This window comes from Labrus mixtus, chromosome 3 (assembly GCF_963584025.1).
Source record: "Labrus mixtus chromosome 3, fLabMix1.1, whole genome shotgun sequence".
NCBI classification, from domain to species: Eukaryota; Metazoa; Chordata; class Actinopteri; order Labriformes; family Labridae; genus Labrus; species Labrus mixtus.
Genome location: NC_083614.1, coordinates 21,044,921 through 21,070,321, shown reverse-complemented (window position 1 = coordinate 21,070,321; position 25,401 = coordinate 21,044,921). Strand labels below are relative to the sequence as shown.

The following is a 25,401-nucleotide window of genomic DNA, read 5'->3' as shown; positions in this document are numbered from 1 at the left end:
ATGACGGTCAAGTCCCAATTTGTAGTTCTTTGTAATTTGAAAAGTATTCGTCTAGCTTTTCTGCTAACCCGAGCTAATCAGCAGTAACTAGCTAGCTGTTTGCTGCCTGCAACTTTTTCTATTTTAGTCACTAAGAAAGCTGGGGGGGCCAGCTGGGGAGGAAACCAACACAAACTCCCTGACCAGTGTGGTAAGCTCATAAGAGCAGCAGAAAGCTGGTCTAGTGTCTTTTCTTATTACTTTAATGATGCAGGAATGGGTTCATATATACTGGATATTAAAACAATAAATGCAGGAAGTTACATGCTGCCCTTCATTTGGCATTTGTTTGTAATGTCCAGCATACAGTTTGATTCTGTATCCAAGTATCCAAGCCTTGATTATTGTTTCTATATATGTAATTACAAAGGTACAAAGCAGGAAAGTAGTCAAGGGCTGCAACAGACAAATGTTTTTTTGATCCTAGATCAGTAGGTGTAGATAATGCTTTTCTTGATTTAACAATTAATCTTTTAGGCATATGTTGTGCACCCTCAAAATCTCCCATTATGTGGACTACTTAAGTACCTGCATGATTACAAGAACTATACGTATTTAATAAACTCTCCAGTCAGGTGGTGGGTGTTAATGTGATGGCACCTTTGGAAAATTATGATACTATCACTCACAGTTTTCTTCAATTCATTCAAGCCTAAATGTTGTATAAAATAGTATGTTTGCTCAAAACTTCCTCCTCACTAACTGCATTTGAGATTTGAGAAAACGCCTTTCTCCCTCTCTGCGTCCTTCCTCCCTCAGCCCACGCTCCCTCTGCTGCTGTTGAGACATCCTTTTCTCCCAGAAACGAGGAACAGATGTTAGAAAGTTGTTTGCAGAAGAATAGAACAAATCAGAGCATTTCCTCTAGGATCACATACAGAGGTCTGGGTAAAGGGGAACTTTCCAGTCAGCTGTGATACTTGAAAAAGGCTTGTCGTATGCTTACACATACACCTTTCCATACCGAGACTGCCTGGGTATGGAGATTTATAAATCTATAAAGTGGGTTTGTTCTGGCTATTTCTTCAAAGCATGGAAGTTAGTATGCCAAATCTGTTTATAACTGGGGACATAGTCGGTGAACTTTCCCTTTTGATTAGTACCTGATAACAGATAGCGTTGAGCCATTTGAAGTTGTGTGTGTGTGTGTGTGTGTGTGTGTGTGTGTGTGTAGTTTGTCAAACAAAGCAAGGAAGCTGCTTCAGTTGACCGCAGACAGATGCTGTGGTTACCAGCCATTGTTTGTCTGAAAGTGAAACCTTTAACCAATGACCTTCTCTCCAAACATGAAACACATCAATGATGTGAATGACCTCTCCAATGAGAGTTGATCATTTGTAAACAAAGCTTGAGCACAGAGGATTAATATATTGATTGTCATTTGGCAATTATTTTACTGTCCCCATTGGGAATACTGCAACAGTTGTAAAAAGTTAAGGGGCGAAAACTGTCATTTTGAATGTTTTCGTATTGGGTTGACTTGCATTATTTTAGCATTGCTCTGCCCATTTAGAAGCAGTTGGTCCAGCTTGGACAAATGAATACACTTGTATGTTGTGGATGTGTAGCACCTTTAAACATGCAAATACAAAAGATACTGGATAGATTTTTGCTCACAATGCAAAGCTGAAACAGTCATTGCTTTATCTTGAGCTAATTTGATGATCAAGAAATTGCTTGGGTCATTTTAGCAAAGCTCCAGATATTCCTTGATCCTAAACATAATGAGTATTTGATTTGAACTAGGAGAGAATGGTAATTGGATTTTATGCTGCTAATGTTATTCTGTTAGCAGGTTTTCATGGGTTTAGTACCTTGTCTTTACAAACCTTTCCTCTGGCCCACAGGTTGTTATACTCAAAAATATAAATTCTGCATAATTGAGTAAATCTGTGTCTCTGGAGTTTTAAGGCTATATGTAAGACTTTTACACCACCTGGATATCCAGACAATCTCCAGTCTGTGTTTAATAATGATACTCTTTTAGGAATCCACTTTCCTTGATCCACTACAACCAGGAGTCCAGCTGAGGATATAGTCCAGTCTTTGGCCTTTAGTGTCTTCTCTCAAAGTTTCCTCACTTGCAGTCAGTCCATTGTGGGCCAACTTTTACTGCACAGTTTTCCACTAAGACAATCATTGTTTTTCTCTCATTTTCCATCCCCCACTAGTTATGTTTGGCCAGAGAGAAGGCTGAGAGGCACAGAGAGAATGGATAAAAACATGGAATTTACACCAGCGTCGAGCAGCTCTCGCTTGCTCAACATCTGTTTCCATTTTGGTGTTTGCTTTTAACTTAGTGCCAGAGAATATGGAGCCCCAAAATGTGGATAGGGTTGTTTTCAAGTGGTATTTTGGCACACCCCACTTTTTTTTTGGCTCTCATCCTCATTTTAGTTGGGAAGCTGTCTTTGGTCATAAACCCTGCTTTCAGCCCGGAGAGAGATGCACTAGTGCAAAAATTGTGTATTTTTGGCACTGAACCCCTGTTGCCTCGTTTTCCACTTGAGAATAGACATTTGACTCTATCCTGGCTTCACTTCAAATATGGGAGTTGAAATTCCCTAAAGAGGACTGTAGGAGTCATTTTTTACATATTTAATAAGCCTTTCAACCAAACAAGTTCAAAAAGAGGGCGAACATTTGCATTACATCTTTGACTAGCTAGCAGTATGTTATTGTGCAATATCAGTAAAGCTGAAATTCTACAATATCAGATTTTCAAAGAACCAAACTAGAATGGATATCCCCAAACGATTAAAAATAAAACCTCACAACAGCAGGATGAATACATTTTTTTACCTAGTCTGCATTTAACTGCCCAAAAGTAAGCTAATTTCTTTAATCAGTGGCCACCTTTCCAATTTCTCCTCAGGGTTAGGGTTAGTCTGGATTACATGATCGCCTGTTCCTGATCAATTTTGTAGATTCTGAGCGAGGGGGGAGAGCCAACAAATGAAGTCATTGGCCTAACAGCCCCGGTTCTAGTTTCCCCTGAGTCACACACAGCAGCTGTAGAGGCAGCAGATCACTGGCAGACTTCTTAATAAGAGCCCACAGCCTGCTGACTAGTTTCCCATGGGAGTCCAGCTACAGGCCCGTTAGCATGCTGGGCTTGTTAGATTTAATAAACCTGAGGTCCATTTCCTTTAATGGTTATTAATTAAGACAATTAACAGCTAATGAAACGAGAGGACAGACTTTACTGTTGCTCTAGTGGTGATTGTAGAAACACTTGTATTTAATTAAGATTGATGGAGAACCGTAGAAAACACAATACATTTTGTTAACACTGAAGTGCAGCATTATTTTATCAGAGCAGGGACAGCTCAAAGAAAGAGTCATTTATATCCTTGTAGTTAGAGCTGATCCAGCTGATTAAAATCCGGCCATATTCAGAAATCAATTAACTATTTTGATAGTTTGATTATCATTATCTGTATAGAAACACCAAACACATTTGATTTGATTCTCTAATATGAACTGTTTCTTACAGACCCACTGTCTTTCAATGCTTAACTATTCTTTAGTCAAATCAAGACATTTGAAAACTTCCCCAATTCCTGGAATTGTGAAGGAAAGTTTCTGCATCTTTAGACATTTAAGGGCCAATCAATTAATACAAATGGATTATGGCAGTCATGGTTTGTTGCATCCCTAGTTTAAAGTTGTAAAGCTGATATTAACGTATTGAGAATATTTTAGATTTTCTCATTAGTCCTGTTTCCTTCCTTCCTCAAGTGTCTGACACAGGCAGATGGAGGATGTACGTTATTTACGTAATTGGCCGGCTGCAGGATAATTTGTGACATCAACAAGCAGAATTTCCCATGCTGCCTGAGTAACTGCTTATCTTTATGAAATGACCTCATCTTGTTGATGTTATTGAAGCCTGTGCGTGTAGTTGTGGGTTTTTACCAGAGGACCCCCCGCCCCCCTCATATCTGCACTGCTGCAGCCTTTAACAATCACAGGATCTACGTCACAGCACTGATGCTCTCCCCATTCTTCACATTTCCATCCACAGTAACACAATAAAGTGTACAATTGTTTACAAACTCTGTCATGTCATACCAGTGGGATGAACTTCATTCATTCCTGCTATTTATGGCCGATATAAAAATATCATTTATGGAAAAAAGCTGCAAATACCTTGTGTGTCTCTCCTGATAATGCCAGAAGCACCAGAGGAAAGAAGAAGAGATGACAAAATACTCCTGACATTATAGAAATATAATTAGAAAATATCAAAGGGAAGCTGTGATGCAGAGCTATTCAGCTGTCAGACATTTCCTAATAGGATTAGTTCTAGTCATTTTAAAGTTAGCCCGCTTTAGGCTAACTGAGGAGTTTGTGTCTGCATCTTGTAGATGGATTAGACTTGTATTTGCAAGTACTTACCATCAAATAACTCCGTGAAACCAAGTCATACCATGTAGTTTGACATATCTGCAACTATCTATTATTTTGTATGATTTTGTTGGCCAATCTGTCCATTAGTAATTAATCATTAAGAATGAATCTATTAATTGTATGGCTGGTGACTCTGTGAAAAGAAAAAACATATTCTTAATCATAATCTAAAATGGCCAACAGGGTACCCTGTGCACAGCCTATACATTCTCAGGTACTCAGGAGAAAAATAAATCATAGCTCCGTGGCACACTGAAAATAACTTCACTGTTTTTGATTGCGAGCGAACTACGCGTTTCGCCTGTAACTTCCTCAGATTCAGATTCGGCAGAGGATGTGGTCCGCCAAGAAAGCTGCCTGGTGTTCAAGTCCGACCTTTGGCTGTTTCCCCCTGCTCTATCCACTATCCTATCAGATAAAGGCTGAAAGCTCAAAAGGTCAATATTCAAAAAGAGAAATAGAAAAACAGCAGATCCACATAATTGATAGTGGGAACTTGGGAAGTAACCTGTGTTTAGCATTTTTGCTTTAAAACTCAAAATAAATTGTCCATCCAGTAAACTCATATAGTCTAAGCCATTCAAAACACTTTGAGTTATGGTGCAGAACATCTTCATTAGAAAATATCTGTGAATAACAAATATAGGGAGAAAATGCAGAGAGCAGATGGTATTTGAGTATCAGCTCTTGTCTTTGAAGTGCTGAGGTCTGAGCCTCAGGCCCTCGGTAGACTCCATCGTGTTGGCAGCGTGGATGGCAAACCTGTTCAGCTGCCTCACTCCTGCATGCAGACGGCACACAGCGTGCTGTCACACTGCCAGCAGCTGCAGAGAGGAGGCTCTCTTTGTTTTGGATCGTGGTTACTGAATCACTGCAGAAGAATTAGGTGTCTCCGTTTTTACAGAAGATGTAGTCAGAGCGTTGTGGGGCACATGGTAGCACAGAGAGGAGCTGAGTCTCCGTCTGTTGTTGTGTGATTGTGTGAGTTGGTTGTTGGCAGTGTAGGAGTTTTAGTCAACCGACTACTAAAATAACACCATTTTATGGAGATGTTTACTTAAAGTTTGTACAACAAAAACAACATAGTGCACAGATCATAGGGGATTCACAAACAACATGTTAACAACCAACACATTATGATTTATTTTTATTTTTATAAGAAATACATTATTATTAAGGTTATGTATCAACCAAAATAAATGAAACACCCCGATCCCTTTTTCCCAAATAAATTATTTTATTTAATCAAAATCGTTTTAGGCGTTGTGTTTTTGGTTTTTGTTAATGTACTTTCATCTGATGGTAAAAAGGATAAGAACCAGCCAAATGTAAAATAAGCAGGTCTGCTTTCGTACAGTAGTGTGGACTTTAGTCTCAGTGCATCAGTGACCCTTTCTGTGATCCTGGGGCAACTTAAAGTCAAACAGGACTCAATCTCTCCCTCAGTAATGCTGAACTGGCCTCTTTCTCACTGATGTGGTTTATAAGGCTGGCGCTTTTTCTTTCTCTCTTTGGTCTGGACTTTGGTCTCCTTCATACCACTCGTCTGTCTTGATTTAGCCTGAGCTTCACCATTACACCCAAACAGCACTTTACCCAGGATGTCTCTGTTTCTTACTCATATTGTTCCATTAAAATAAAAGCTGGTGATATAATTTCCATAAAGATGGTGGATAGGAGTTCGTTTAAAGTTCCTTTAAATTTCTTGGGAAACAGAATCAACACCTGAATGCAAGTTTAACACTGAAAGGAGAGCAAAAACAAGGAACCCACTTAGGTGACGGAAAATTTATTTGCAACTGTTCTTGTGATTTTTAAGGTCCATTTTAGGTAAAAGTATTATAATATAGTTGATAAATTTTCTCAAATATGAACTATCTACATAATCTACATAAATCACTTCCATTTATTTGGGCAACTGAAACATGTACAAAGACAATTGAAACATGTACAAAGACAATTTGAAATGCATATTTCATACAGTTAACTGGACAAAACCACTAATTTAAAGAAAAAGCTTTAAGTAAATGGAACATGTAATGGTTAGATAGATTATTCACTGTATCAAATTAATGAACATCAGAGAAAGTAAATACAACGTAACTTGTTTTAGCCACTAAAATAGGTGAAACACAAATACGTAGAATAAAGTTTATGAAACGTATTAACTGCTTAATACCACTGCTGCTACAAATACACTGTAAAAGGTAGCTCCAAATAGCATTTTATGTCTGATGTCTGGTCTGGTCTATTGCGCTTCAATGAGATTAAATATTCACCACATCAATTCCTCTTTATTTTTCTGCTTTGGTGGCAGATGCTGGCTGTTTTTGGTTTGCAAATGCCAGAAATCAGATGTTTTGCACTGAGAGCAGAATACCTGCATCACCCAGACTGTTTTATCACCCAGACTGTTTTATCACTCTGTACACTGTTCAGAGATACAAGCTTATTGATGACAACATGATCATATCATTAAAGTGAAGAAGTGTTTGAATGTAAAGACAATAAAAGCAACCACCCCAAACATAACATTAAATATGCACTGATCCAACTTTTTGAGTTCTGATACCGATTCCATACCTTGACTTTGGGATCTGCAGATACTGAGTATAGATCCAATACCAGTGTTAAATTAATAACTCTGAGATTTGGACTGGGAATCATTTATGTGTTAGGCAGCATTAGGATTTCCAAACTTTGTAAAACAAAATGAACTAAATACATCTGAGCTGGCTAAATGTTTTTATCACAATCAGACCCCCATCACACACCCTCTGCTGTCACAGTGAACCCTTGTGCACTGCAAGCTTGTGCAAAGCTTGAGCTTTACATGTGCAAAGCAGCCAAAGCTGTGCACTCCTTTGTTGTCCATGGCTTTTTCATGTTGCTAGCATTGTCTCTCAATATGTCTTGCAGGTTAGTAAACTGATGAAGCATTTCCTTGATGTCAGGGAAAATTGAGTGGCTGGACTGTGTAGTAACATCATAGCTCATCACCTTTACATCCATTAACTTTGCTGATAAGTGTTCTAAAACTATCTTGCAGAGGCCAGGCAGAGCGATCTTAGAGAGTGTTTTGTCGCTTTAAATCCATTACTGCGAAGTTTCTCGTATCTTTGCAATGCAGCCGACAAAGTGAACTGCTTTGTTGCATTTTGTCTGCCTCGTTTGAACTCGTCGTTCTAACTCCACTTGAAACATTACCTTTGCAGAAAGTAAAAGTAGTTGTTTAAGTTGTTGGCAAAACAAGCATGAAATACCTCCAAACTGCTTAGTCTTTGTTGTTAGCCTAGCATCCTCCATGCTAAAAACAAGCCAAAACAACCTGCTATCTAGCAATGTGTCCGGAGGAATGTTTTGCCTCCAGCTAAGACCTGCAGACCAGAAAACGTCACACTGTTTATTAACACTAAAAGGGTCTATAGGGTACTCTGTTGCTTCATCCGCCACTTCCTGGTTGTTTTTTCCCCTTAAGGAGCAGTACTAAATCCTCCTGAAATGATCTCATACTGCTCAGGATCAGTTCTCCTGAAATGATCTAATACTGCTCAGGATCAGTTCTCCTGAAATGATTCTAGATATCTTCAGGAGTGCATATGTGAAAACAGCTTTCTATCACCACATTTTCGAGTGTGTACGTGTGTCTTGTTCTCCCGTGCTTTCTTTTTCTTCTCATTATCCAGACTCATCGACCTGCTCCAAGGTCAGAGCTGTGAGGCAATGGCCCAGATTTTCATTTTGCCAGGGCCCCTCCTTTTCTTATCCCTTGTCAGCACTTTCACAAGATCACCCTGCAGGCTCAAGTTACAAGATTGGAGGGAACTCGTTGATTTCTCATGGTTAAATAGAAATCCAGTGACTGAACGACTAAAAAAGGATTGATTTAGATGATCAAGGGTATTTTTTTCTAAATTTAAATTTTTTCCGGAGCATGCCTGGTCTTATGCAGGCCATGCATTTGTTCCACTCAGTTAAACACATTTACAGCTACACCTGAACATAAAAGGTCAAGTGCTTATGTACAAAGCGAAAGGTGATTGATAGTCTTATGTTTCTGCTTACATGAAAATACATTTTCATTGTTGATTACGGAAGAATTGGCTGGCCAATGCTTCAATTCTTAATCAGGAAGCTTTTATTTGATTAATGAAGGTTTTGATTGGTGGCTTTTGTAAGGGGATTATATCAGTTTAAGTACCACATCCCCTCATGGCTTTTTCTTAACCTCGCTGCCAAATCTTTGAGGGAGGACTAATCTGGGACATGCTCTGTAAATGCTTTTGCTGTCCTTCTGGTTACTGGTAACGTTGGCAATCTGTGCATTGTAGTGTTTACTCCTCAACTCCTGCTTTACTCACGTATTTACACCAGCTCAAAGCCCAGAGTGTTATTATAGAGAATTATAAGAATTGGCCGAATCGGCTTAAAAATCTGACATTAGAGCCCCTTTCCTGTATTTCTGCAAACGGTGCTCGTAACAGGCTCTTTAGATTTTGACCAGGATTACTGTAATAGGGAGAAAGGCAGGCTCTATATTGCTTTTGACCCTGAATTGCCCTCTTTGTCTACTAAGACCTTAGTTCATTCCACTGTGTTTGGTTTGTGAACAAAATCTCATAAAAACTGCAATGAGGCAACTCTGTCACACTGTTCCCACGTTTCAGGACGTCTTTGCTGAATAAAAGCACAGAATACAATTATACACATTTATAAAAATTCATGTATGCTCATGAGGAATTTTTTGGTTTAATATTCATTAAAAATCCATAAAAAGAGTAAAATGTCTTGTAGATTTGTACTTAAGTTCCCTCCACTAAACATATTTTGCATTTGAGTTTCTGCTGCTAAACAGTTTAATTTTGGCATTCTCACTCGCCAACTTGCTGAGTGATGGAGTTTCTGCCTGTCTGCGTACACCAGATAATTTCCTTAGCATGGCAGCATAACCAACGACTTGACATCATAGTTATTTAAACCATGGCAGAAAATAACTAGTCAGCTGTTTTAGCTCAGGTTTAACAGCTGGCCATCAGTTCTGAAAACAGTTGAGCTTCTTAGTGGTCAAAGAAATATGTGTTCATTAGTGTGCAGGGTCTCTTTACCCCTTCTACGTAGTAAACGTTATATGATGTCAGACAATTATAAAATGCTAAAATATTAGGTTTGTTGTATGAATTGTGAGTCATTCTCTAACTTATTTAAGTGTCACAAACTACTTTAACCTACTTATCTCTGTGCATGTTATTAAACTGCTGCTTTATTTTTCTTTATGCCGGTTTGTTCTTCTCCGCTCTTTTGGTAAAACTGTGATTCTATCTAACTACATATAGCATTGATATAAAGGCTGATATTCTCATTTAAGCATTGTCTACCGGACTCTATTGCGTTGTCGTTCTTTTTACCAGGATAGTCTCCTGTTGTGATGTGCATATGTGAACAACCAGATCAGAGGATTTCAGGGGCAGTCCTCTTTAATTCTCCAGACATTTTCAGGCATGCTTATGTGAAAACAGCTACACAGTTGCTTCTCCCACTCTCCTTTTCTCTTACCTGTAAACTGCTCTGTTGCTCTTAATATATAATGATCAAAATGATTAGAGATGAAGTCCCCAAGCTTGTGGTTGAAAGAGATGTTTGAGTTTCTTCTCCTTCTCTGGTGGCACCAGAAAGCTTGTGTGCTGTTGGATCCTGTGGAGAACCAGGCTGTGCTCTGTCATTTTTTGAAGGGCAGAAAGCCAGCCTTGACTCCAGCCCTGACATTACCCAAAATGGCAGCTCTCAGTTTTGCTGTCCCTAATGATGTGTCAGTAGTAATGGTTCTGCTTTTCCACGTGTTAAATATGTGCTCTGTTTGATGCTTTCTATATTTATGAGGTTAACATGCTTGAAGAAAGCATTATCTAGAGTTGGCTGACAACTTTCTTTTGTTGATTTTATTTTGGGCTTTTATGCCTTTTATATTCAGCAAAGGAGCCGCTGGTCAACTTAGTCTAACTTAGACTGCCCCCTTCAAGGACTATAGCCCCTGTACATGGGGCACTAACTTACCACTAAGCCAACCAGCCCCCCTAAGCTGACAACTTTTGTTTAATCTTTGAATACTCTTTCTTTATCTGTGTATATAGAGTGAGCACACGGCAGGTAGTTGATGGTGAAAAAATAACATTAATGTATAGAGATGGCAGAACTTGTAGAAACAGAGGGAGTTACGTTGTTTCTTGAGGACTGCAGTCTTCTTTTCCATGTCTGTGAGTTGATAGTATTAGGTATTGTTTACACTTCATGTCAAATCCTTTTTTTTCTCTCTCCACAGAGCCACCATAGAGGAAGTGGAGGGGGATGTGTGTGAGTTGGAATCCAAGCTCGACAAAGTGAGTACCACCCATGAAAAACATTGCTTAATTGTTCATTTGTTCTCCTGTGTCAACTGGCAGCTACAGCGGCCATCCTGTAAGTGGAAAGTTGCAGGTTTGTCCCTGGCCTTTCCCCAGTATAATCCCAGTCCATTCCCTTTATATCCTCAGTATATCCCTTGGCAGAGTGCCTTTGATTAGGACTAATATAGACAGTGTGCACCTGGCTCACACTTTGATGAAATATGCAGGTGCTTTTTCAGGGGAAGAAACGCATCGAGTACACAGAAGTTGAACTCGATCTCTTCCCTGCTCATTATCAAGAAAAAGGAAGTAGACACAACAGACAAACCTAGTTTATTTACTCAATGAGCTTTTTTGATGAATAGATTTGAATGACCTTTTGTCACATCAATTTCCCCCAAATCATAAAAACATTTTAACATTTATACTCTGTTGTAGTTTGCCATCCATAATGTGACATGGTTAATATGAAAACTTAAAAATATTGTATTTAAGCTCTTTTGTCTCATGTATGACTTTCCAAGTTACAGTTACTGGAGGTTTTTAAATCCCAGAACATTTCTATTTTTCATCTCACAGCGTGTTCAACTTATCTAAACTTAAGTTTTAAACCAATCAAACAAACTCGTATTATACATTAGTATATTGGTACTACGTATAACAGTACTAGGTGGAGCGATTGGTTCACTAATAATAATCATTGGTTCACCTTCCTCCTAGTGGATCTTGGCAGAGCTCGGGGTTTGCTCACTAGTCAAGGCTGAGACCTTCAGCTTGGACGATCCAAGTTCATTGTCCCTGGACATACAGTCGTACAGAGTCCCACCCTCATCCTCACCCCACTTTTGTGACTCAGCCCCGGTCTCACTTCCCCTCCTGCTTTGTAGAGGAAGGATCTGTGGGAGAGTGGGTGTGTTACTTTGCATGAATATGGCAGTAGTGTGTGTGTGAGAGTGTGTGTATGTGTTAGATGGGTGGAGACTAGAGAAGAGTTCCTCAAGTGAGCAGTTAAACTTTGTCTTGAAGCCATATATGCCATACATGTACACTCACAGTAAGATCAACACATTAGGTAGATGTCAGACTTGATTGAACTCTTAAATACTTTTAAGGAAAGCAACCTTCACAGATCAGTGTCTTTCTGATTTTTGATTTGTGCTTTGGTGAAAAATAGTTATTGTCAAGCCTTGTTAATAATCCTTTGTGAAGATAGTAAATGGTTCATGAGACTTTGAATGGGTATGTTCACAAGTGAGACAGAAATGGAAAAAGAGGAAATACAGACTTTGATGGTTTGTGGGTGTCAACATATATATAAATATATATATATATACCTGTATATAAGGGTATATTAATTAGATATTTATTCAATATTAATGTCTATCAATGTTATTTGACACTCAACTTTATGTCATATATACATCACATCGCTCTAGACAGTTGTATGTTATAGAATGTTTGCAGAAAAATTGTGAGTGACAGAACTCTTCAGATTAGTTGAATATATGATAATACCGTATATTGTGATGACATTTTCTGGAATTGTGCTTCAATATACACAGTGATAATTGTTTTAAAAAAGCTATCAGAAAGAAGAAGCTATTTATTCATACTACTTCAGTTTTCTCTTGAACACGAACTAATTTGTCAAGAAAATTGATTCAAATTACCAATTTTGTTAAGTTATTTAGCAGCCTCTGCTGCAAAACCGTGTTCAGGCTGTGTCATCTCCTGCGTGGGAGTGGATGGAGGGCGGCCAGTGTTTGTTGTGAGTTTACGTAACCTGAAATTATCTTTGCTCCCAATGAGTCAGAAGGGAAAGAAGTGCCTGCTGTTAATTACCAAGAAACTGACAAAGCATTTAGCTTTATGTTGTTCTTTTCAGGCTCTGCATGTACAATTCCTAAATGGGCAGGAAACTTCAAGTTTTTTTTTTTTGTTTTTTTTTTAAATAGCAATGCAAGCCCTGAAGGAATGACCAGCACTATTTTCCTTCACTGAGTGTTATCGTCTTCTCTTAGTGTCTCTGTCTCTTACTGCATTGCTTCCTTTTTATTTAACCCCCTAAACGTTTGCCTCATTCTCTTTCTCTCTGTAGTTGGTGAAGTTGTGTATTGGGATGATTGATGCTGGAAAAGCCTACAATGCAGCCAACAAACAGTTTGTTTACGGAATCCGGGAGCTAGCCCAGCAGTCCACCAAAGATGAAGTCATTGAGGTAAACAAATCAAACCTGGCATGATCCTGAAGCATAAAAAGTCACTCCTGTTTAAATCTTTCAATGTGGGTTTGATTTAACTTTTTATTTACACTATTAAATTATGAAGTTTTATCAAAAGTTATCAGCTCAATTGAAAAATCAGTTCTGACATCACTGCAATGTAATGCTTTGGTTTACTCCTAAAAAGGAAGGAGGCCAGTACGTCCCCTCTGTTTGCACGCATTACCGTCTCATCTCCTCTGAGTCATCCTTTATGACATTACTAGATTAAATCTACATTTTACAAATTGATGCTCTGTAAAACCTCTTACTGTCTTCTGGGTCTTGTGTAGGTCAGATGTTTTGTTTTGTTTTTCTCATGAATTTTGCATGGCAAGGCAAGCACTTCCTGTGTGCCTTTGTGGATTTTTTTTCCAGAATCTGTCTCTGGGGATAAAGATCTGCCACTGCATGTGTTTGGAGGGAGTAATTTAGCCAAAAGAATTCTTTCCCAAACTGCTCTTGTGTCTCAAAAAACAGACCACAGTTTCTATAAGGCCATACTAACAGAAGATTTTGTATATTTCATTACAATTCATTGTATCAAAAGCACAACATTTTGTCATGGTTTTTACCGTTTGCCCACTGAATCTATTTGTGTTCTGTAGTTTTTATAAGAATACAACAGATGTTTCCTCTCTGCCAGCATTCATCTTATGTCCTTCTCTCCCCACAGTCCAGTCTCACAAAGTTTGCTGAGAGTCTGCAGGAGATGATCAACTATCACACAGTACGTTATCACTTCCATGTGAAACCGGATGTATTGTGATTCTTTGCCCCTGCCCTCCCTTTACAGCTGGGGGATGACAAAACTCAGCTGGACTTCAAGTCTGGAACAGCTCTTAAACTGAAAGCTCTTTTACTGCTGGGAAGAACCACAACACACTGCAACACAGGAGCAAAAGTTCTGTTAGTGAATGACCGCTGGTTTTCGAAAAGGATGAGAAAGTGTACAAGACATGCATCATTGGATTCCTTTAATATCATGGTGCTCTATACTAGACATTTAGCGTCAAACTGCTTTCACAGGGCTTTTAGTAGAGGAAAGTGGCTTTTATAAACAGCCCCCAGGTGGGATTTCTGTAAAATGTGAAGCAGGGTGTTGCTCTAAACATTGATGCCTGCTCAGCAAACACTGCCCTACATAAAAAGTGGTTAAAATAAAAAAATATATTTTGGGTAAATTCTTCTTAAATCATCACTTTAAATGTCAGCAAAGTTTTATGGATGCTTGTTGCAAAAAATCCCAAACATACTCGTGCCTCCAGTGTATAAAAATCCAATCCAAAGAGAAAAAAAAATGTCCAGCCTCATAATATCAAATCCTTGCCTCGTGTGTTGTGGAGTGTTTTTAAGTTGGAATGAATGATGCATTATTCAGGTAACCATGGTCATATTTAACATGGTCAGCCTTGATTACTGAGATTCACTATACACCTGTCTCAGTGAAAAAAATTCCATCCACCGCCTTCAAACAATCCAAAACCCAGCAGCCTGGCGAATGTGCCACTGTCACTCTAATTTTAGCATCCCTTCACTGGCTGTCTGTTGATTTTAGAATTGAGTTTAAGATCATTTTAATTACTTTTAAGGCACAACATGGGCTGGCCCTTTTATATATTTCTGAGCTTTTAACCCCTTAGGAAACCAGGTCACAGTCTGAGATCCTCTGGCAGAGCTCTGCTGGCTGTTTGAAGGTCCAGGCTGAAAACGGAAGGGGACAGGGCTTTTGCTGTTAGAGCCTCCAGGCTTTGGAACAGCCTGCCAGAGGAGATCAGACTAGCAGAGTCTTCCTCAGCTGTCAGTCTCTGAAGGCAATGACACTGACGTTTACAAAAGCAGACACAAGTTCCCTCGTCCTGTCTGCTCATTAAGAATCAATCCAACACATAAAGTATGCACAGTGAGACAGAGGCTTTCCCTCCTCAGTAAAATTTGTTTTCCTAATCTGTCTTGTCATGTCATGTTTCTGTCAGCTCTGTATAACATGTTCAGAGTGAGCTCACAGCACACAACCAAGCTGTGGGCAAAGCTAGTGAGAGCTGAATGTTACTGATCTTAGTGGATGTGGCTTTTTCCATGACAGGAAAAGCACATGTGTTCTGTAACTATTATCATATTACGCTGCTCATTTGATTGTCCGTCAGTGAAAAACAACACAAGGCACCTGTTACTTGTTGGATGAAGAAATTATTAGTAACAGAATTACACATGGCTATTAACTTTTTAAAAGAGCTATGATGCACCTCACTAATAGAGGAGTTTGTTAAATTAAATAAACACTATAGTTTTACGAAATAATAGGCATGAGTTTCTTTTTTATTATTGTTCTTGATTTTGGGATAGCTTATTGAACAGTCATCTTATTTATTACCTTTAAACTGATTAACTGAACAACTTGGAATACAAAAGTATTTATTTGGATTGAGTTGAAGAAAATGAATCTCAGATAACTGTTTACAAACATGACATATGTTTCATTAGGATTTGCATTAAGCTAGACTATAAAAATCTCAAGTTAAATGGGATACTTTATATGTTTTCTTTAACTGGTAACCCTTAAGCTTAAGGGTGGGCTCTGAGTCCGTTTCCTCTCATTAGCTTCCTTGACAAGCCCCCCTCCCCAGAGCTGCCAGGAGCTGTAGTGCAGGCGTGCCACTGTGACTCAACTTTGGAAAGTGCGGTCATGTCAGCTGACTGTCAGATAGGTTTTTGCCATTCAGCGATCTTCTCAGCACATGATTCAGTCAAACACACAGAGCTCATTCTGTTTGTCTCTGGTTTCCTCTCCCAGCCACTCTGCCCATATTGTCTTGTCTGGCCTTGAATCCTAGCTGAGTTTTTGTCGGGCCTCAGCAGCTCATTTTTCAGAAGGCATGCAGGTTAATGAGGACGACTCACCAATAAGAATAAGCACATTACGTAACATGTCCTGTTTACGTCTTTTATGAGGGGAGTTTACAAAGTCAGCTAGTTTGTGTAAATTCAGCGGCTTAATTACACCCTGTAATGTTAACAAAACCCCTCCTAAACAAAGGTGCTAAATGCTGTCTTGCGAGACACCCTGTAAAACTGGAAAAGATCCCATTTTTAATTTTCTTGCTGATGTCTTAAAGAGCGCCTGAACATGTTTTAATGCTCCATTTATTAAATTAGATCATTTTTGCCATACAGAAATGAGCTAAAACTTTTTCTCTCCTTTTCCCCAACAGATATTATTCGATCAGGCCCAGAGATCAATCAAGACCCAGCTTCAAATATTTATCAAAGAGTGAGTATTAATTCAAAAAAGATAAAACTGTTTGGAAGACTGGCCTGAATTCATATTTCTGTCATGTCTTTGTAAGGATCAGTTGCACACATTTTAATTTCCCTCATGCTCGTATCCAGATAGTCTGAAAAATAAGGAAAAGTGAACTACACACACTTCAGAACTAGGCTGCAGGAAACGTGAAATTGATTTTTAATAACCAAGGCTACCCATGAAACTATGTCTATGAATTAGATGCTGCAGGGATGTCACATAACTGATTGTCTTAGGATACAGACGGGGCTTTTAAGGACACAATATTATATTAGAAAACCTCATATCGCCCTGTTTAAGGCCTCCTAATAAAGGGCTGAATTGTAGACGCACGTAAGTGCAGGAAACAGTGGGAACTTCTGGTTTATGTCACTATAAGGATTAGCAGCTTTAGCCACAGGCACACCAAAGCTAAATACCCACATCAACAGCACCCAAACTTCTCAGAGAAAGCAGGGAAACATGACTCTGTCTTATCTCTCACTTCCTGCAGCAGTTTAATATTTATCTTGCTTAGGTGAAAGTCTAGCTTCATTGTCCTCCTTCTCAAGATTAGAGCTACTGCCCAGTCGCTCACAGTGACGCAGGAAAAGAAGTTTGTTTTAACCTTCTTGGACTTTCATCTTAACAAGATTTACACTACCACCCTGAACATGTGTGTGTTCCTGTGCCCTGACCCTGGCTGTGTTGAGAACTTTGCTTTCCTTAAAGAAACTGACCTTTCCCCTGAAAAGATTGACAACAAAAGAGCCTGTCTTTTTTCACCTTTTGTAACTAATTTTGTCAAACCCATTCAGCATTATCCAGAAATTGTTGTACATTTCTAAACATCTGTGGAACCATGCAAGGGTATTTCCATCATCTTAAGACAGCAACATTTAATTTTAGTGCTCAAAATGAGCACTAAAAAAGCGAAAGGCTGTTTCCACAATTCAAAAAATGTTCTCAGATCTGTATGAATTTGTTGAATTTAAACAAATGCTTTTGTTTTAAACAGGTATTTGTTTTGTAACCTCTGCTCGGTCCCTTATTTTTTTCAGTGACTTGCGTAAGTTCAAAGAAGCCAAAAAGCAATTTGACAAAGTGAGTGAAGAAAAGGAGACGGCGCTGATCAAGAACGCTCAGGCTCCTCGCAACAAGCAGCATGAGGTGGAAGAGGCCACCAACATCCTCACTGCCACACGCAAGTGCTTCCGACACATCGTCCTCGATTACGTTTTACAGGTACAACAACTCACTGAAGGATTTACATTGTCTCACTCTTTCAAATGCAATCAAAGCTTAGAAATAGGAAGGCTGGTACATACAGCATGTTTCCTTTAAATAAAAGTAAGGAAGTTTTGAACCTCAAATACCAAGTAACAGTTGCATGATGGTGTATTTCTTTAGTAACACCAAATAGAAAAAAAGTTGTGACCATAATTTAAGGGTACATAAATCATATCCACAAGTTGCAGTGTTTCAAGAAAACCATTAGGTGCCCTGAAGTGTTACAGTTTCCAGAGTGACTTCTTCAAGCAAAAGATGCTGACATCGGCTTTTAACTTTGATGCTTTGCTCAGCTGCACACCAACATTTTGGATATTTCTCTGTACATCAGAGCCAACGTGGGTTTGGATAAGGAACTAAATACGCTGAGTCAGACTGAAAATGCTGAAGTGGCACGGAGAAGAATGAACAACAGCTGTGTTGAATTCTGTTCCCTTCATAGTGAAACACCCAACTGATTCGGACACATATCAGGGTGGATATGGCTCAAAGAGAGTAATCGTAAAAGATGCATCAAAGAGCTGGATGCTAAATAAACCTTATAGAAGATGTATTGTTTGGTTAAAGGGTAGGACACCATTTAGGTCAATAACAAAATAATGACATAAAGTTATTTCACCAGTGGGAAATCATTTTTGATAAAGTGCTAGCATGAACAAATGATTCATATTTTAGATAAGATTATTGTAGAACAAGTAAGAGAGACACGGAGCAGGAGGATGAAGAACCAAACAAAACAAGTGAAAGTTTACAATTTTAGCCACTTCAAAAAACGCAGACTACATGTTGCTCAAGTATGACTGGTTTCAAAATAGGTCAGGGTTTACAGTTACAGTAATAAGACAGAGGAAGAGACTTGCTCACAAAATATTGCCCTTAAAAGCCGAATTGCCTCCGCAGAGGAAAATGAGTGTTATAAAATGATTACTTGTTACATGTTACTTCATCTTTAAAAATGAGTTAGACCTTTTTCTTATCTGTGTCTGCTGAGCCCTGTGTCTCTCCTTTTGGTCACATTTGAACAGATGAATGTTTCCTGCCTGCTGATAAGGCAGCTACCAGCCTATTTATTTGAATCTCACTCCAAAAGGAACAGACAATACAGTGTAGGCACAGCTAGCTCCAAAATTAGATTTTGAAAAGAAACCAAAAGGAGGTTTCAAAATAGGGTTGGCAGTCTGCTCCAGTGGTCTGCTGCATAATCTCTCTCGTAAAATGAAGTCTGGCTGTGAGAAATAAGTTGAGTTTTTATCTTGCCTGTTGGTCTGCTATAGGGAATATTTAAGCCAACAGCAAGCACAACTGATTTAATGGTTCTCCTTTTAGGTCACGTAGTTCTCCTTTAAGTTTCACATCTTCGCAGCGCTTTCAGCTGCAACTTCAACTTCTGCAGCTTGGCTTGCAGAAAACATTTGAGTCAAAATTCTGCCCTTTTTAAGTTTTTTTTTTCTTAATTATACAGTGCACAGTTTTCAGTGAAATGCAGGATGGTAGAGGGAGAGGAAAATATAGGAGGGGTTATAAGCCAGACTTGCATCTATGAATGTTTAAGAATGGAGCATGTTTCCTTTACCCTGCTATGCCATAAGGAGCTGGATCATAAAACACTGGAGTTTCAACTTTAAACTTTATTGACTATTGGCGAAGTTCGAAAACTGTTTCTATGTTATAAAATGAAAACACATTGTGCAGTAAGAGCTAATAACGCTGCATGACTTCTTCCTGACTGACAGGTTATCACTTACTGAATAGAGACAAACGCTGAAAAACAGAAGCAGTTTACACATTTTACACATTATAAAGACAGAGTTGTATGTAAAAAAAATGTTCATGCCTAAAAACGGTCTACTTTGAGCTTAAATCTTGCACTCATGTAAGTGTGGAATGACCACAACTTGACCAAATGCTCATAAACTTTGCTCTTGGCAGTTTTGTACGTTGTCACCATAGTGAACTTTGCTGGTTAAACAAACCATTGCTAAGAGGTACTACTCCTGTCAAAACTACTAATTGACTGTAATCGAGAGAAGGAGGGGGCTTGTAAAAGATGTGATGCACCAACCACTGTGGCTAGAGGATGGAAATTAAGCTTCCATCCCCCAGTGGGATTTATATCTGTATATAAACACAAGTGTGGTTCTCTGTTGCCAAGGGAAATGGCCTTACCACCAAAAATCTGCTGGCCATAACAAAGAATTGAACTTTTTTTCCACTGTGGGTCAGTGGAAGTATTTTGTTTCTGTTTTCATGACTGCAAAAAAAATGCCTTCTGTAGTTGTCAAATGCATCCACCACGCCCACTCAGATACTCCACTGTCACACAATTAACATTTGTTTCTATCAGGCTGAAAGAAGCCAATCAGCTTCACTGTCTGTATTTACCAACTCCTTAACTTTTCTCAAGTCTGTCACATTAACCTGAAATAACCTCCCAGGTCTGATGAGCAGCACAGTGTTAATTAGAGGAGTATGACGAAGAGTCTGCCAAAAACACACACACACACACACACACACACACACACACACACACACACACACACACACACACACACACACACACACACACACACACACAAACCAGGCTGCAGTGCATTCAGCAGTGAAACATAGATGCATGCAGAGACATGCAGCGCTCCCTGCTGCAAGTATTAAGTATTGCTGTCTAGTAAGGATAGTCTGTGATCTTTTTTCTACTTTAGTTCAGCTTATTTCATGACTTCTTTCATTCACTAATTTTTCCTCTGACGTTTATTTTAATTATTTTATCATCTTTCATCTTCTGTTTATATTCTGCCTCACTCTCTATTTTGTTGCCTCCGTCACTTTATTTCGCTTCGCACATTTTCTCTTATATGGTACTACCATGCTAGATTTAATTAAAGCTCTTTTGTAGATTGAGTTTTTATTTGTATTTCCCAATCAGTTAGTTAGAAATGAAATGCACAAACCATAAAAACACCCCCAAACCCTTGAACATGAACTGCCTCCTCACTAGAATCAGAATCAGGTTTTATTGCCAAGTACATTTACACATACAAGGAATTTGACTTGGTGTTTTGGTGCTAAACAATTAACAAGGAAATAAAGCAGCAACTTAAATAATACAGTAGAAGAAGCTATTACAATATATAAAATAGGATTTAAAGTATAAAAAAAAAAAAAAAAATGCAGGTGCAGAACAAGTTATGAGGAAGTGTTTGAGAGGGGTGCGTTGTCATAATCGTATCCAAATTTCTTTCTTTGCCAGTCTTATGTGGCTAGTGCACTAGTTTCAGTTTGTGGAAGACTGCTCATGAATAATGAGTCTATGGGAAGAGTGCATACAGGTATGCAGTTAGGTAGTTAAGTCAGGCAGGTTAGCCATCTTTAATGTCATGTGGTACAGATGTAATGATTGGGCAGAGTTTTCAAAAGCCAACATCACCCACTTTTAGCACATGTTTCTTTTATGCAGAACTTTTCATGCAGCCATATAAGGATGTTGGAATTACAGCAAAATGACAGAAATGATTGAAACAACTTTATGGTTTTTACAGATCAATGTGCTACAATCCAAGAGAAGATCAGAAATCTTAAAATCAGTGAGTATTCTCTTCTACCACATCAAGTGATTTCTTATGAAGCAGCCCTACTGGACCTCTGAATATTCAATGTTTTCTCCTCAGATGTTGTCCTTCATGTACTCCCACCTGACGTTCTTCCACCAAGGCTATGACCTCTTCAGTGAACTACAACCGCTAATGAAACTGCTTGGAGGACAGGTACAGACCGGACTACACACACGTTGATGCCTTTGCCTACTCACACCCTTCTTTAATTATTAAAGCTGAGGGATGAACCTGCAATCACTTACATTGTAATGTCAAATTCAGCAACATGATTTCAGCAAAATAACTACAGGCAGAAATCACTGCGGCTTCCATCATTTTATCTTTCTCACACTTGCAGGGCGTCTAGCTTTATCAGTGTAACATCTGTTCATGTTACCCTCATTCATGTTGCTGAAGCTAATGATGATCCAAATAAACAAACAAACAAATGTCATAATTTATTAGTGATAAATATCATCTTCATATTGATGCATACTTAACCTTGGCAGCAGATCCTCAGGACTTGGCCATATTGCTTGTTATGAGTTTATTTGAGTTGTTGACCCGGAAATATGCCTTTAAGAATCCGTGGTGTCTTATGCGGGAGCACTGAAGAAGCTTGGAGGGAGGTGTAGATGGTGACTCTATATGGTGAAATATAACATTTAACTGTCTTTGAGTTTGTAAGTGATCTTGGATTTAAACCGTCATCAATGGGGATGCACTTTGTACAGCCGCTCTTTCAGCTTTTGACTTCACCTCTAGACGACCTATCTCTCCTCTTTGTGTTTGTTTTCCTTTCTTCTCAGTTTGTGTGTGTCTCCTGCTTTATTTTTGTCAACCGATATTTCAGCGCTGTGTGTGTCTGTTTGCATCCTCTGATAAACAGAGCCTTCCCTCTGAGCCAGAGGATGGCCCGAATGTGACTTTAAGATGATTATCACAGTGGAGGTGCTGTTACAGGGAGCAGGAATGAGGAAGAAGGCATCCAGAGGGGTGGAAAAGGGTTTTCCCACTGTTCGACTCACACGGTTGACAGTCAGCTGAGTGAACACAGTAAATACATCCAAGACTGGTGCTGAAGGTGTGGAATATCAAGCTGAAGGCTGGAGCAGTGCAAGAGCTAAAGGAGAAGACTTTTTTTGGGGGGTTCCAGAGAAAGGAAGCAAAGGAGTCCAGCTACGTAGATTGAGATCTTGCAGGAGCTGAAAAGTTGAGGGCAACATGTTTTTCTAATGTTTTAACCAACAAGGAAGCCAACTGCAGCTTTTTTGAGAAACAGAAGATCTCTGGAAGCCAGCTCTGAAGAGTTGGAACAGCAGTCCATTGAATTGGATAGAAGAGGAGAGTGTGGTTGTTCCGAAGTTGGAAACATCTGACGTTTGTACTATCAAGAAATTGACCGACCGAAAGAAGCAAGCAGTGCTGGGAACATACTGTAGGAGACACTTTAGAAAGTAGATTTAGGAAGGGATAAGAGGCAGAATGTAATCTGCTCGGAGCAAAAAAGTGATTGAAGTAGAATGGAAAAGCAGCTGGAGAGGCATCAGCTGTAAACCCTCCACACTCAGAAGACTGAAAGGATTGTGTGAGCAAAATGGTTGTTTTTTTTTCTTGGAGAGGAAAGGATAGAGAGAGTGTTGGTTTCAAGTTGATGAACAACTTAAGTCAAACTGCATTGTGTGGATTTTAAGCCTGTCACGCTCGATTTGGAACATTTTGAAACTGAGGACAATCAGAGGCAGAGCCGTGGAAAGCAGTGACAAGAGGAAAGTGGATTATTTATTTTCTCCTCGACATCATGAAGCTGAAGAAGGTGGAGAGGCTGTGCAGGGAGGTGTGGAGGAGCTGTCAACAGGTCTGATAATACTGTATGACTCCATGCCTGTTGCCAATGAGAAAGTGATAAAGAGTGGGAAAGTAAATGAACTATTCTCCAATTAGAGCTTGGTGCAAGAAAATGATAAGAACAGGGAGGTGAAAAAATAAAGCCGGTTTCCCACACTTTTTTTGTTTGGAGTAAAAGCATCTTTAGTATAGTATAGGACATAGGGGCACTCAGTTGTCTTGCATGATAGAGCAGTTGGGTTTTGTTTGATGACAGAAGACTGAAAATTGCAATTACAATTTGACAGAATTGAAGTTACTAAACAAAACAGGAAGATGGGCTAAATATACAGTTGCAAGAGGTCAAGAAACTGTTACTGTAATGTTCCTGTGATTGTTTGGAAAAGGGCTTGTATATCAACAAAAGCATAATGATAATAATAATACTAATAAGAAGGAGAAGAAGACATACTTTATTAATCTCAGAGAGGAAATTCAGTTTACTTTTTAAAAGAAAAACATGCTTCACAAACTTAGGCCAGAAATACAAACATGCACAAACAGGCTCCTATAGACATTCACAAATGGAGAGACACCAGAGGGAGAGGCTGCACACGATACAGCACCCTGAGAAGTTGGTGTCCGCTGCCTTGCTCAAGGGCACCTTGGTGGTGCACAGGAAGTGAACTGGCAGCCTCTGGTTCCCAACCCAAGTCACTACAGAATGAACTACTGCCACCCTGAAAAAGCTTTTACAGAAAGATACAAAAGGGGCGTGGCAAGACATGACATCATAAAATCACCATTGCTGCACAAAAATCTTGTCAGCCATATAAAACTAAGATTATTATTATTATTATCTCAGTTATATTTTGTGTTACCACTCCATGAATCATTTCAAATGTATTTTTTGGGGGGCATTTTCTGCCTTTATTGGAGGGACAGGACAGTGGATAGAGTCAGAAATCAGGTAGAGAGAGAGTGGGGAGTGACATGCACTGCGCCACCAGCGCCCCATTTCAAATGTTTTTTGAAAGAGCTTCTTAATAAAGCTGCTTCTCATTGGAAAAGGTTCAGCTGATTGGGTCTTTCTATGATGCCAAACCTTAGTGTTGAACACATGTTGAGTGAATATATTCATTCATAAGAATGTGTTTGTTACTGTTCTGTGAGTCATTCAGCTTATTATTATAGTTACATGTCAAGACAGTTCCCTGCAGAAGATAGACTAAAAGGCTTTTATTATAGGGCTGTTGTCGTAAACCTTAGAGGCGCTTGTCTCTGCCGACATCTTAAGTGGGGGCTGCACGATTGGATAGATAAGATGTTGCAGGTTATGGTGAGTCACTGTCACAAAATATGTTGAGAGGTTCACACAATCTTACATTTCTGCTTTTGCTAATGCAGTTAAAAAAAAAAAACAGAAAGACAGCATGGACTGCACTGGAGTTGTTGATGGTGAGACAGGGGAAAACATTTCCCATCTGATGTTATCTGCCTGTGGCTCTGCCGTCCATCCATTTCCTCTTTAAACAAAACAAAAGATCAAGCTCCCTCATATGCTGTCTTCTTTGTAATGATGGAATATTTTTTAATATTGTCCTACAAAGTAAGATATTTTAAGAAAGAAAAGACACCATACAAATATATGTTAAATGTCATTTTGCTGTAAATTTGAACAATAACACAAAACTTTGTGCCTTAAGAAAGGAAGCAAAATATTTGTACCACCCTCTTGTATCATATTTCGCACGCTAGCTTCTCTTTCAGCCCTTTGAAGTTGTGGACTGTTGTTAGAAGCACATGACAAACACAGCTGATCTGAAGTAAACCCTCATGTTCAATATGCAGATACTGATCCTTTTGTGTTTTGAGGCACGAGACAAATTGATTTATGTCTTTTAGCAGCAACAAACTAAAAAGAGACACAGATGAATAGTTCACTGCTGAAAGGCAAACTGGCACATTTTCAAACCTATGACCTCCAGCACCGTCTTTTTTTAAAATGTGTTGCTCTTCTCTCTGCTCAGAAGATCCTTTATCTTCATCTCTACATGCAATGGTTACACAGGGGACGAGGAGAATCAATCATCCCCCCCATCCAATTTCACCCATGATGAAGCAGATGTAGCACGGCCCATGTTTTTTGTTTTTTTTAAGTTTTCTTTTTAGCCTTTATTTGAGAAGACAGAGGATTGAGTAGGAAATCCAGAGAAAGAATGGGTAATGACATGCAGGACAGGGAAGGAGCCGCAGGTCTGACTTGAACCCAGGCCGTCCACTCTGAGGGCTATGGCCTCCGTACATGGGGCACGACCA

At 39.1% G+C, this 25,401-nt stretch overlaps 1 protein-coding gene across 7 annotated transcripts in view; it reads left to right on the top strand.

Annotated features, from left to right (window-relative positions):
• LOC132965333 (arf-GAP with coiled-coil, ANK repeat and PH domain-containing protein 2-like) overlaps positions 1-25,401 on the top strand; it is a 46,853-nt gene that overhangs the window by 427 nt on the left and 21,025 nt on the right. For all 7 annotated transcript variants that reach the window (XM_061033722.1, XM_061033723.1, XM_061033721.1 and 4 more), the window contains exons 2-8: positions 10,769-10,826; positions 12,931-13,050; positions 13,769-13,822; positions 16,305-16,363; positions 17,437-17,620; positions 21,202-21,246; positions 21,331-21,426. In XM_061033722.1, the coding sequence (XP_060889705.1) occupies positions 10,769-10,826; positions 12,931-13,050; positions 13,769-13,822; positions 16,305-16,363; positions 17,437-17,620; positions 21,202-21,246; positions 21,331-21,426 (616 nt within the window). The remainder of the gene's footprint in view (positions 1-10,768; positions 10,827-12,930; positions 13,051-13,768; positions 13,823-16,304; positions 16,364-17,436; positions 17,621-21,201; positions 21,247-21,330; positions 21,427-25,401) is intronic.